This window comes from Cherax quadricarinatus, chromosome 11, assembly GCF_038502225.1.
Source record: "Cherax quadricarinatus isolate ZL_2023a chromosome 11, ASM3850222v1, whole genome shotgun sequence".
NCBI classification, from domain to species: domain Eukaryota; kingdom Metazoa; phylum Arthropoda; class Malacostraca; order Decapoda; family Parastacidae; genus Cherax; species Cherax quadricarinatus.
In genome coordinates, this window is record NC_091302.1 from 53,939,802 (window position 1) to 53,953,861 (window position 14,060).

Here is a 14,060-nt window from a genome sequence, read left to right on the forward strand (position 1 = left end):
CATATCCCCCCAATTCTACGGGTTTCAAGAGAGTGCAGATTCAGGGCCCTCAGTCTATCCTCATATGGAAGATTTCTGATACATGGGATCATCTTTGTCATCCTCCTCTGTACGTTTTCCAGAGCATTTATATCCATTCTGTAATACGGTGACCAGAACTGAGCAGCATAGTCTAAATGAGGCCTAACCAAGGATATATAAAGTTGAAGAACAACCTGAGGATTTCTATTATTTATACTTCTAGATATGAAGCCAAGAATTCTGTTAGCTTTAGTGCGAACACTAATGCAGAGATTGGTGGATGAATTTGGTAGGGTGTGCAAAAGAAGAAAATTAAAGGTGAATACAGGAAAGAGTAAGGTTATGAGGATAACAAAAAGATTAGGTGATGAAAGATTGAATATCAGATTGGAGGGAGAGAGTATGGAGGAGGTGAACGTATTCAGATATTTGGGAGTGGACGTGTCAGCGGATGGGTCTATGAAAGATGAGGTGAATCATAGAATTGATGATGGAAAAAGAGTGAGTGGTGCACTTAGGAGTCTGTGGAGACAAAGAACTTTGTCCTTGGAGGCAAAGAGGGGAATGTATGAGAGTATAGTTTTACCAACGCTCTTATATGGGTGTGAAGCGTGGGTGATGAATGTTGCAGCGAGGAGAAGGCTGGAGGCAGTGGAGATGTCATGTCTGAGGGCAATGTGTGGTGTGAATATAATGCAGAGAATTCGTAGTTTGGAAGTTAGGAGGAGGTGCGGGATTACCAAAACTGTTGTCCAGAGGGCTGAGGAAGGGTTGTTGAGGTGGTTCGGACATGTAGAGAGAATGGAGCGAAACAGAATGACTTCAAGAGTGTATCAGTCTGTAGTGGAAGGAAGGCGGGGTAGGGGTCGGCCTAGGAAGGGTTGGAGGGAGGGGGTAAAGGAGGTTTTGTGTGCGAGGGGCTTGGACTTCCAGCAGGCATGCGTGAGCGTGTTTGATAGGAGTGAATGGAGACAAATGGTTTTTAATACTTGACGTGCTGTTGGAGTGTGAGCAAAGTAACATTTATGAAGGGATTCAGGGAAACCGGCAGGCCGGACTTGAGTCCTGGAGATGGGAAGTACAGTGCCTGCACTCTGAAGGAGGGGTGTTAATGTTGCAGTTTAAAAACTGTAGTGTAAAGCACCCTTCTGGCAAGACAGTGATGGAGTGAATGATGGTGAAAGTTTTTCTTTTTCGGGCCACCCTGCCTTGGTGGGAATCGGCCGGTGTGATAATAAAAAAAAAAAATACTAATGCACTGTTGTCTTGATTTTAGATTACTGCTAACCAGAACTCCTAAATCCTTTTTGCAATCAGTAGTATTAAGATCTACATTATTTAGTTTATATGTGACATGGTTATTTAACTGTCCAACATTTAGAACTTTGCATTTGTCAATATTAAACTGCATCTGCCACTTCTCCAACCATGAACGTAGATAAGTATGTTTATGGAGCAACGTGCAATGTGAACAGACTGACTGATGTTGTAGTGGCCAGGCTTAGGCTTGGTTACAAGTACTTCTGGCAGTTTGGGAGACACACAGATGATGATCAAACTAAATGTAAATTATGTGATCAGGCATATGGTCACTCTCTTGAACATTATGTGCTTAATTGTCCACTTATTGAGGAATAGAGAGACAGTATAATAACCTATGTGACATGTCAAGATATCTTATTAATGAAAATAAGATACCAGATATACTAAGCAAATTTCCTAAATTTGCTTATAACAGATAAGTGAACTATAGATTTTTTTTTTTTCCAACAAGTCGGCCGTCTCCCACCGAGGCAGGGTGACCCAAAAAAGAAAGAAAATCCCCAAAAAGAAAATGCTTTCATCATCATTCAACACTTTCACCACACTCACACATTATCACTATTTTTGCAGAGGTGCTCAGAATACAACAGTTTAGAAGCGTATACATATAAAGATACACAACATATCCCTCCAAACTGCCAATATCCCAAACCCCTCCTTTAAAGTGCAGGCATTGTACTTCCCATTTCCAGGACTCAAGTCCGACTATATGAAAATAACCGGTTTCCCTGAATCCCTTCACTAAATATTACCCTGCTCACACTCCAACAGATCGTCAGGTCCCAAGTACCATTCGTCTCCATTCACTCCTATCTAACACGCTCACGCACGCTTGCTGGAAGTCCAAGCCCCTCGCCCACAAAACCTCTCCAACCCTTTCGAGGATGACCCCTACCTCGCCTTCCTTCCCCTATAGATTTATATGCTTTCCATGTCATTCTACTTTGATCCATTCTCTCTAAATGACCAAACCACCTCAACAAGCCCTCTTCTGCCCTCTGACTAATACTTTTATTAACTCCACACCTTTTCCTAATTTCCACACTCCAAATTTTCTGCATAATATTTACACCACACATTGCCCTTAGACAGGACATCTCCACTGCCTCCAACCGTCTCCTCGCTGCTGCATTTACCATCCAAGCTTCACACCCATATAAGAGTGTTGGTACTACTATACTTTCATACATTCCCTTCTTTGCCTCCATAGATAACGTTTTTTGACTCCACATATACCTCAATGCACCACTCACCTTTTTTCCTTCATCAATTCTATGATTAACCTCATCCTTCATAAATCCATCCGCTGACACATCAACTCCCAAGTATCTGAAAACATTCACTTCTTCCATACTCCTCCTCCCCAATTTGATATCCAATTTTTCTTTATCTAAATCATTTGATACCCTCATCACCTTACTCTTTTCTATGTTCACTTTCAACTTTCTACCTTTACACACCTACCCAAACTCATCCACTAACCTTTGCAATTTTTCTTTACAATCTCCCATAAGCACAGTATCATCAGCAAAAAGTAACTGTTAATTCCCATTTTGAATTTGATTCCCCATAATTTAATCCCACCCCTCTCCCGAACACCCTAGCATTTACTTCTTTTACAACCCCATCTATAAATATATTAAACAACCATGGTGACATAACACATCCCTGTCTAAGACCTACTTTTACTGGGAAGTAGTCTCCCTCTCTTCTACACACCCTAACCTGAGCCTCACTATCCTCATAAAAGCTCTTTACAGCATTTAGTAACTTACCACCTATTCCATATACTTGCAACATCTGCCACATTGCTCCTCTATCCACTCTATCATATGCCTTTTCTAAATCCATAAATGCAATAAAAACTTCCCTACCTTTATCTAAATACTGTTCACATATATGCTTCAATGTAAACACTTGATCTACACATCCCCTACCCACTCTGAATCCTCCTTGCTCATCCGCAATCCTACATTCTGTCTTATCTCTAATTCTTTCAATTATAACCCTACCGTACACTTTTCCTGGTATACTCAATAAACTTATTCCTCTATAATTTTTACAATCTCTTTTGTCCCCTTTCCCTTTACATAAAGGGACTATACATGCTCTCCGCCAATCCCTAGGTACCTTCCCCTCTTTCATACACTTATTAAACAAAAATACCAACACTATATCCCCCCTGCTTTTAACATTTCTGTCATGATCCCATCAGTTCCAGCTGCTTTACCCCCTTTCATTCTACGTAATGCCTCACATACCTCCCCCACACTTACATTATGCTCTTCTTCACTCCTAAAAGATGGTATACCTCCCTGACCAGTGCATGAAATTACCGCCTCCCTTTCGTCCTCAACATTTAAAAGTTCCTCAAAATATTCTCGCCATCTACCTAATACCTCACTCTCCCCATCTACTAACTCACCTACTCTGTTCTTAACTGACAAATCCATACTTTCCCTAGGCTTTCTTAACTTGTTTAACTCACTCCAAATTTTTTTCTTATTTTCATTAAAATTTCTTGACACTGCCTCTCCCACTCTATCATCTGCTCTCCTTTTGCACTCTCTCACCACTCTCTTCACCTTTCTTTTACTCTCCATATACACTTCTGCTTTATAAAAACCTCTCATAAGCTAACTTTTTCTCTTTTATCACACCCTTTACTTCATCATTCCACCAATCACTCCTCTTTCCTCCTGCCCCCACCCTCCTATAACCACAAACTTCTGCCCCACATTCTAATACTGCATTTTTAAAACTATTCCAACCCTCTTCAACCCCCCCACCACTCATCTTTGCACTAGCCCACCTTTCTGCCAATAGTCGCTTATATCTCACCCGAACTTCCTCCTCCCTTAGATATATAGATATAAATCCATATGTATTCCTGTTAACCCTTTGGGGCCTAGTTCCTAGGCCTTTTGTGTATCCATATGCTCTCGCGCTACCGTCCACAGGAAGGATATGGGGTGCACAATAAACTAGCCACTTCGGTGGCAACATCTAAATCTAAAAAATCTATCTCCAACCATTGCATCAGTCTATTCAAATCATCCTGGAGTGCTCTAGTGTCCTCATTAGAATGAACTGGACAGCCTATTTTGGTGTCATCAGCAAATTTGCTTATGTTGCTATTTATTCCCTCATCTATGTCATTTATGTAAATTGTGAACAACAACGGGCCCAACACTGACCCCTGAGGAACACTGCTTGTGATGTGCCCCCATTCTGATTTCTCCCCATTTATGCAAACTCTCTCCTGCCTATTTGTCAGCCATGCCTCTACCCAGGAAAAAATTTCTCCTCCTATTCTGTGTGCCTTAAGTTTCCTCAATAGCCTCTGATGTGGAACTCTATTGAAAGCCTTACTGAAGTCCATATACACAATATCATATTCATTACCATGATCTACCTCCTCAAACACCTTAGTGTTAGTAAATTCGTAAGACAGGAACGCCCCTATGTAAAACCGTGTTGAGATTCATTAATTAATCTATGCCTATCAAGATGGCTATGAATTGCTTCAGCAATTATTGATTCCATAAATTTTCTCACTATGGAGGTAAGGCTTATTGGTCTATAGTTTGAAGCCAAGGACCCATCACCTGCCTTGTAAATAGGTATTACATTTGCCATTTTCCACTTATCAGGCACTATGCCAGTTTGTAGTGATATGTTAAAAAGATTAGCCAAAGGTATGCTAAGTTCCTCTTTACATTCCTTTAACACCCTTGCAAACAGTTCATCAGGGCCTGGGGATTTGTTAGGTTTTAGTTTCTCTATTTGTCTGAGGACCATGTCACTAGTTACCGCAATTGTACATAGTTTATTATCCTGTTCTACATAATCTATTATTTCAGGAATATCGCTAGTATTTTCCTGGGTGAAAACTGAGAGGAAGTAGGTATCGAGAATTTCACACATATCCTTATCACTGTCAGTGATCTGACCAGAGTTACTCTTAAGTGGGCCAATCTTGTCCCTAATCTTACTTCTGTATACCTGAAAGAACCCTTTTGGGTTAGTCTTTGAATTCCTTGCAACCTTAGCTTCATAATCCCTTTTTGCTCTTTTTATTCCTTTCTTTATTTCTCTCTCTAATTGAATATATTGATTTCTTAACTGCCCATCCCCTCTTTTGATATGCCTATATATGCCTCTCTTTTGACCAATGAGATGTTTTAATCTATTCATCCATTTGGGATCATTTTTGTTAGAACTAATTTCCCTACTCGGAACAAAAGTTGTCTGGGCAGCTAGAACTATGCTCTGAAAAATGTCATATTGGCAACCAAGATCACCTACCTGACCCATAGTCAGGACATCCCAATTTAGCCCACCCAGGTAATTTTTCAGTCCCACGAAGTCAGCCAAGCAAAAATCTGGGACAGAGATTTGATTGCAGTTATCTTGGTAATTCCATGATATGGTTTAGAAAGACACGTAAGCAAACACTATGACATATTTATTAGAAAACGTTTCGGTCCTGGGACCTTGATCACTTCTAACATACAGAGGTAGAAAGACATTATATATATATAGGTGGAGAGTGAGGTGTGAGTGACGCACGGTGACCTGAAGAATGTCATGTTGGGATGAGGACGGGTAGACGATGAAATCATGTGACTCCTGTGTTGTTGGGTTGGTGGTGCTTAAGTATCATGTATGCCAATGTTTTTGAAATTTTGTAGTTTCCAGTGTTATGTTCTATGGTGTCGGTGACAGCGATTAGTGAGGCTTCTAGGCACTGTCGGCGTCTGAGGTCTGGTTCGGTGAGAACGAGTTGTGGCTCATTCCAGTTCATATGCCCCGTGGAGTCTCTGTGGAGGACACAGGCCTACCTTACATCGTCTAACTAATTGATTTGTGATCACTTTTCCAAAGCTTATCATTAACCTCAAGATTATTAATTATTGAATCTTTGTTGGCAAGAACCAAATCAAGCAGATTTCCTCTAGTTGGTTCTGTCACAACCTGTTCTAAAAAGCAATCCTGAACTGTATCAAGAAAGTCACTAGACTCAAGATTTCCTGTCATATTGTTCCAATCAATTTGTCTAAAGTTAAAATCTCCCATTATCACAACATTTCATATCTAGATGCCTTATGAATTTCATCCCATTGATATATGTACTGTACTAGAAAAAGCTTCAAATGTTGAACTCGTCACAACTCAGAGAAAAGGATGTATCAAGAACTATTTGCAGTCTGTGTTAAAAGGTCAAACTCCATAACACTAGTAAGTTTCTACCACTTATGATGACTGTTCATGTGTCAGTAAAAATAGGTAATCCTATCCAAGTTATTCACATTTGTTTACTACACACCAGACAGTATAAACAGGTAATTAAGAGTGCAAAACATTGAACAGGCTTGAATTTTGTTGTTTATAACTGAACTTGAGTCCTGGAGGTGGGAAATACAATGCCTGCACTTTACAGGATGGAGTGACACCTAAACTGTCGTATCTGGGTGCCTCTCCAAAGACGGTGATTATGTGTAAATGATGGTAAAAGTGGCCAATGTGTTGAAAAATTGGATTATTGTTATTATTATTATTAAATTTAATTTCCTGAGGAAATCGAAGGCATTAATAAAGGAGGATAGGTCAATAAGGAGGTCTTATTGCAAGTACCTTCCTGGACGTATATCAGTGGTGTACAACATCGACAAGATGACTGATTAGATAAGGCTTTATCAATACAATACATGGACATGCAATCTGAAGACTGTAGAAATATACACAGAAGACAGTAGAAGACAAGTTAATCAGTCTCTTGAAAAATCTGAAGCACAGGCAGTAAGATTGGCACTTATATTCTGCAGTCAGATAAGGTGCAGCAGACAAAGACATTGTCACTGGTAGGCAGGATTTCCCAGTGGAAGTAGAGAATGCACAAAAGTTGGGCCAAGAGTTAGCAGGTTGTGGAGATGATCCCTTGATGTTGCTGTGTCTGACAACTTGTATATTAATGTTATAGAATACCGACAAGATAATGAATTAAGACACGTGCAACATCTGGGTATGTAAGTGCTAATCTTCCTGCCTGTGGTTCAGATTCTTCAAGACTGGTGCTTATCACCTACTACTGGGCTGTGGGATTGATTACCTCATATTCTACTGTCTTATGTGTATGTACATGTATTTCTAGTCTTCATATACAACTGCATCTGATTCTTCCACCAGCTGTCTTGCATTTATTTTTGATCTAATGATGCAAAATTTGATTAATGCACTAGGTTATCTAACTAAATTTCATCTAATACTTCTACATTAAGGTTTGTATAATGAGGGTACATGATTATCTCATCAAATATGATGTATTTTTGTCATAATAATAATCATAATCTTAATTTCTACAAGTACATGATGCAGCTTATACAGACCTAACTGATATCAGTGACCTACTATATAGAAAGCCCCTTGTTATGTAGACCATTTCAGTCAAATTAGGTTAATTTTGTCCCCAGGATGCACCCCTCACCAATCAGTTAACACCCAGGTACCTGTTTACTGCTAGATGAACATGGACAGTGGGTGTTTTAAGGAAACACCCAATGTTTTCCACCCATACCAGGGATCAGACCATGGACCTCAATTAATAATGTACTTCGTTCTAGCTCATCTTCAGTACTATAGCTACAATATTTTTGTCGTGGATGGAAAGTCTGCATGAACTACCATTAGCCTTAGCTGCTTCACATTAAAAATTTTTGTTTGAATACAAAATATAAGTGTTATAACCTTGATTGTATTATCTTGTTTGTCAATTTTTTCCTTAACTAGCTTACCAGTGCTCTTCCACAGGACGTTTACGATTTTCAGATTTTAAAGATCTGATGGTCAGTCTAAAATTCTGGCAGAATGCTTTCAAGACTCATACAAAAGAGAGAACTGGTATTCTCAAGGCAGAAAGACTTAGAGATGCACTTGAAGATGTTGGTCAGTATTACCTTTATCAATCTTGTTTCTTCTGATTTTACAAGTAGAATATGCATGTTCACTGGAATAATGAGGAAACAGTGTTCTTAATTTTTATAGTTCATGATTTGTTAATGGTGTTTCCCAATGTATTTAAATTCTAGTACAATTATCCCCCACATAGAGCTCATTTGGTGTAATTTCCCTTAGTACCTGAGGATATATTAGATAACAATTTTGATTAGTGAGAACCTTAGGAGAAATTTTTACTACAAATAAAAAATGAGCCCTTCACACATGGATCAACTAAACAACCATAGATAAAAATAAATATATTTGAAAAGATTTATTACAGACCTCACATTTATTGAACAATTTTTACCAAAAAATTTGCCCACTATACATGTACAAAATAAATATTTACCCAAAGCAAACACATTGTATAAATAACTAAGAGAAAAAAAGATGTCATCAAGAAACCAGTCATCACTGGAATGTGGGATGGTATATACTGTATTGTATTGATTGAATCATAAAGATAAAGATTTATTTCTTTGTAAAGGTTACCCTTCTGATACTTCCCTCAATGTTTCAAATTTAAAAGATTTTCTCAGAATGAATCTACAAGTGTATTATCATTATTAAGGAAATGCTGCATATCTAGGTCATACAGCATCTGGGGGATTAGCAGGTAGTAGGTTCAATCCAATGACTGGGAGGATATCTCCAATTCCCAGACTTCGAGCCCTTCACCAGCATCTGGGTACATACTTCTCATGATGAGTCTCCTTTCTAACATTGTAGTCTGTGGGAAAATGACTTCTCTTTTATGTAAATTTTGCTTAGCATCACTTTTCTCTGGAATGCATCTGTCATTAAGGTTAAAATAACTGCTATTAAAAAAAATCTTCAAGATCTATAAACTGAAATTTCACACATTTGTCAATGTAATGATATGAGGAGAGATTAGTGATTTAGCTAAGATTTTTTGTAACATCAGTCGTGAAGCGTTAATGTACTTTGCGGCAGGTTCGTGGAGTGGGCGGGTAGTTAAGTCCTGTACAGTTTCACCCTTGCTGCTCTGAAGATCTAAACTGCTTAGTATTAAACTGTTATAGTAATTCAGTAAATTTTAGTAAGATTACAGGTACATTACTAGTATTGTAGTATGTTGAGTCTTAATAGTACAATTTTATTTTTATAAAAACTCGAGCTATATTTGTTCAGGTTTATAGTAATACAAACAGTACATTATAAGTGGCTTCTTATCAGTGAATGTTTATACAGTATGTACTTAGAAGCTCAATATTCTATTCAGTATATCCAGTGTTTATACAGGTATTGTGTATTCTTGCACTGTTGCTACTGTAACTTACATTATGATTCTAGAAAATCATAATTTTTATCAAAATCATTTTTACATTTTCACTTCTTTATTTTTTAGGGTTCCAACTAAGCACAGAAGTGGTGTCAATATTGGTGCTGCGCTACATGAGGAAAGACGGGACTTTGAGGTTTGGAGACTTTGTCAGTGCTATCCTCCATCTTTCTGTGGCTTTTAGTAAGTACTAGGATAATGAAAGTAGTTTATTAGTAGAATTGAAGAGAAAATAAAAAAATTTAATTCTCTAAATTTAAGGCTTTTATGGTCATGGCTGAAATATAAATGTCATTGTATGAATGTTTATTGTATTGTTTTGGTATTTGTAAATGCAGTGGTACCTATTGTTTTGTGGTGGTTTTAGTATTTATAGTATATCACTACTATTCTGTAATTGTCAGAACTAGGAGCTTTGCCTAACAGCTGAATTTCCAGCTTGAATTAAGAGCAAAGACACATGGAAAAAGATTATTAAAAACAAAAAATTACCACTCATTAGCAAATATTCACTTACATTTTATACAGTACATTCTGTATGTTGTAAAATTGTGCTTCTCTAGCTGCTTGATGTGGTGGACCGAGTAAGTTCTCCATCCATGTACTAGGGACTGGTCACATATTATAATCAAAACCAAGCACTAAACCCACAAGGGCCATACAGTGCTGCAAGGCAGGGTGTGCTTGCTTAATCAGAGACTAGCAAGGGTGAGAGGATGACAGAAGTATAGTTAGAAAGGGCTGTGAGGAGTGCTCAAGGAAGTACCGTCAAAGTTTGTGTAATAAATCTGTGGCTGTCAAAAAAAAGTCAGAGGGAGTCTGCATCAAAGGCGGGGTCATCAACCAGGAGGGAAGATAAAGTAAAGGTGTTAGAGTGGTGATGATGTCAGAGGTAAATTCTGCATGCTCGCTCATAGACAGGACAGTCCAATAGAAAATGGCAAACTGAAATTGTAACCTGACAATCCTCACAGAGTGGAACTGGGCGCCTCTGCATGAGATACCCATGAGTGAGATGTGTGTGTCTGATGCGAAGACGGGAAAGTATAGTCTCCCAATCCCAGCATCGACGATGGGAAGGAAGCCAGAAACCTAAACTTGGCTTGGTAGAATGTAATTTGTTATGAATCAGATCAGACCAGTGTTGTTGGCAATGGTTGCAAAAGTGGATAGAGCTTACAGCAAAATAACCTGAGAATGGAATACCCCCTATATGAAACATGAAGGTCAAGTACAGCTGACCACACAGCCAAGACTGCATGCTCATTGCCTGAACATCTACATGACCAGGAACCCAGCAGAAAATGATTTCTTTGCTTCTGCTAGAGATTCAGCACAACCAAAGTTGGATATGAAGAACTAGGGAACGAGGCAAATTAAATTTTTAATAGCCTGCAAAATACTAAAGGAATCTGAAACTACTACAGATGTTGAGGAAGGAATGGATGCAGTACAGATAATTGCAATGAGAATTGCACAGAGTTCAGCTGTAAAAATGCTAGCAGAGTCAAAATGACCATGCACAACACTGTCCAGGAACACTGCTGCAAACCCAGTGCCATCGAGTATTTTAAACCATCAGTGTAAACTGTAATGGCACGAGAATGAGATTGAAAGTAAAGAAAAAGGAAGCAAGAAGCAACTGTAGGTATTTGCACTTTTGTGGATGGCAGTGGGGAAGCACAGACCTGAACTGTTGGAACCTCCCAAGGGGGAAGAGAAAAGGTAGATGCCAGATGAACTTGTAAAGGGGGCAATTGAAGAGAAGCCAAGAGTGAATACAAAGAGAAAAGGGTTGGAGTAGACAGAGGCTGCGATCAAATAATGGACCTCTACTAATGTCCGTTACCATTCTGGATGTAGGAGGATCGTGAAGGTCATGAGAGAAGACAAAATATTAAGAGACAATGGGCATCACACCAATCATGCAAAGACGGAATATTCGCCTCCGCCTATAGACTCTCTAAAGGGGAGGAGCGAAAAGCGCCTAGACACAAATGTAATCCCTGAATATGAACAGGATCAAGTTTAGAAAGAATTCCAGGAGAGGTTGCAGAATATACCTGGTCACCATAATCTGGTTTTGATAGGATTATGCAGTAGGTAGTAGGTTGGTAGACAGCAACCACCCAGGGAAGTACTACCGTCCTCCCAGATGACTGTGAAACAGAAACCTGTAACTGTTTTGCATGATGGTAGGATTGCTGGTGTCTTTTTCTGTCTCATAAACACACTAGATAACAGGGATATTTTGCTACTCCTACTTTACAGTTTGGTCACACTAGTAGAAAAAGAGTGGTGCTAAGGACACATACATGAGGGACACCTTCAGCTTGGAAGCTTGGACAAAGTTCGAGAAAAGCAAATTATTAACCTGAACGCAGAAATGTGTCTCAGACAAGAAATTTTTAAGGAAGAGTGACAGATTGCCCCAGAGGCCTAAGGAATGAGCCTGGACCAAGATGTTATATCTGCAAGTAGTGGCATATTCCTTTTCAAGATCAAAAAAGATTGCAATAACTGAGTGGTTATTAGCAAAGGCATTACGAGCATGGGTATCTAATAGAGTAAGAGGCCAATGACGGAGCAGCCCTTATGAAAGCCAAATTGATGAATGGAAAGACTGCTGTGTGTGTCTAAATACCACACCAAACATCTGTTTACTAGACCTTCCATCAAAGTACAAACTGTACTGGTAAGAGCAGTGGGATGATAGTGTGAGGCATCATGGCCCGAAGTACCCAGTTTATGAAAAGGCAGAGCAGCAGCAGTTTTCCACAGATGGGGAAGAATCCCCTGTGACCAAACAGAATTAAAAAGATGTAACAGGACTATAAGGGCTGATGGATGTAAATGCTGAAGCATATGAATATGAATGCCATCAGGTCCAGCTGCCTACAGTTGGCAAGCGGAAAGTATCAACTCTAGTTCTAAAAGCATAAAAGGCACATTATAAGACTCCTTCCTAGTAGAAGAAAAGTCTAAGGCATACCTCCTTCGGCCACCATCTCCCAGAGCCAACAGGTAGCCTCCAGAGATACACCCATCACTCAAAGGACACCCTAAGCCACCCTGTGGAACTCCGGAGGAGGGGAAACGGAACATCCCCCAGTCGGAGGAAGAACGAAAGGTCCAATTCCTCAGACCAGAAGCCTCTTCACTTCATCAAGGAGTCTCCCCCTTGAAGAGGACTCCTCACATATAATTGCCATCTTTGAGATATTGAAGAGATTATTATAATCATAACTAAGTGCTAAACCCATAAGGGTCATTCAGCACTGCGGGGTAGGGTGTGCTAAAGGTGCAGTATGTTTGATCAAAGACCAGCGAGGATGAAGTGTATAACAGAGGTAGAGTAAAGAAGGGCAACGAGGAGTGCTAAAGGAAGTATAATACAGCTGCTGCTGACAAAAAGTCAGAGAGTCTGTGAAGAGATAATTGGGAAAATTATATACAGTATTTATATTGATATTAAAAAAATAAATTCATTTTAGGAAAATAAGCAAAACATTTTAATAATATTTACCCATTAAGGATGTTAAAGCACCTAACCTTTACTAATATAAAAGGTGAGCCAGCTTATCTACCATCTGATAAAGCTGTGGTTCACTTGAGGATAGTGACACAAGCATAGAGATCAAAATATCTATGCTGTTCCTGTGCTTTGTCTTAACCCTTAAACGGTCCAAACAGATCGACGTTCAAATTCCTAGTGCTACAAAAGTAGATCTACTTTTTTTTACATATTTTCAAATATAACAAAAAAAAAAGTAGATAAGTTTTTTTACACGTTTTCAAATGTAAAACAAAAAAGAAGATCTACATTTCTTTACATACTTTCAGATGTTGAAAAAACGTATACATATATACGTTTGGACCGTTTAAGGGTTAATGACACTTGTGGTTGAGAAAGGAGTTACAGCAGGCATATGAAGAAATATATTGATACTGAACAATATCCTAGTCTTTCATATTTCCAATTCAAGTGTGGCAACAGCCTTCTAGTGTGATATATATATGAGCCGTTAAACAGTGTTGAGAAAATTACAAAGCAATATTCATATCATTGTTTTAGCATTGTTATTGTTGTAATTATTATTATTTCAGATCTTTTTGAGAAACGAGATCCTCTTCAGAATGGTACTGTAAAGTTCTCTATGGGAGAGGTATGTTATAATACACTATAGAGTATTGTAATGATAGTCACATTTAATAGAAAGATAAAATGAGTATACCTGCTTGTGATGAATGAGTGTACAGCACGTATGAATGTCTCTAACAACTTGCTGTGGTTTGCATTTTCTGAATACTTTAGCAAACCTTGCCTGCTTTTCTGTCATAATAAATTGTGACCCGAAGTAGGTGCATTCCAAACTCCATCTATTATTCTGGATAAATTTGAAAACTCTAGAAT

General features: G+C 38.7%; 1 protein-coding gene across 1 annotated transcript in view; it reads left to right on the forward strand.

The window, feature by feature from the left end:
* CalpC (calpain C) overlaps positions 1 to 14,060 on the forward strand; it is a 105,735-nt gene that overhangs the window by 85,180 nt on the left and 6,495 nt on the right. The window contains exons 16-18 of the mRNA XM_070083869.1: positions 8,142 to 8,289; positions 9,713 to 9,829; positions 13,754 to 13,812. Coding sequence (XP_069939970.1) covers positions 8,142 to 8,289; positions 9,713 to 9,829; positions 13,754 to 13,812 — 324 coding nt within the window. The remainder of the gene's footprint in view (positions 1 to 8,141; positions 8,290 to 9,712; positions 9,830 to 13,753; positions 13,813 to 14,060) is intronic.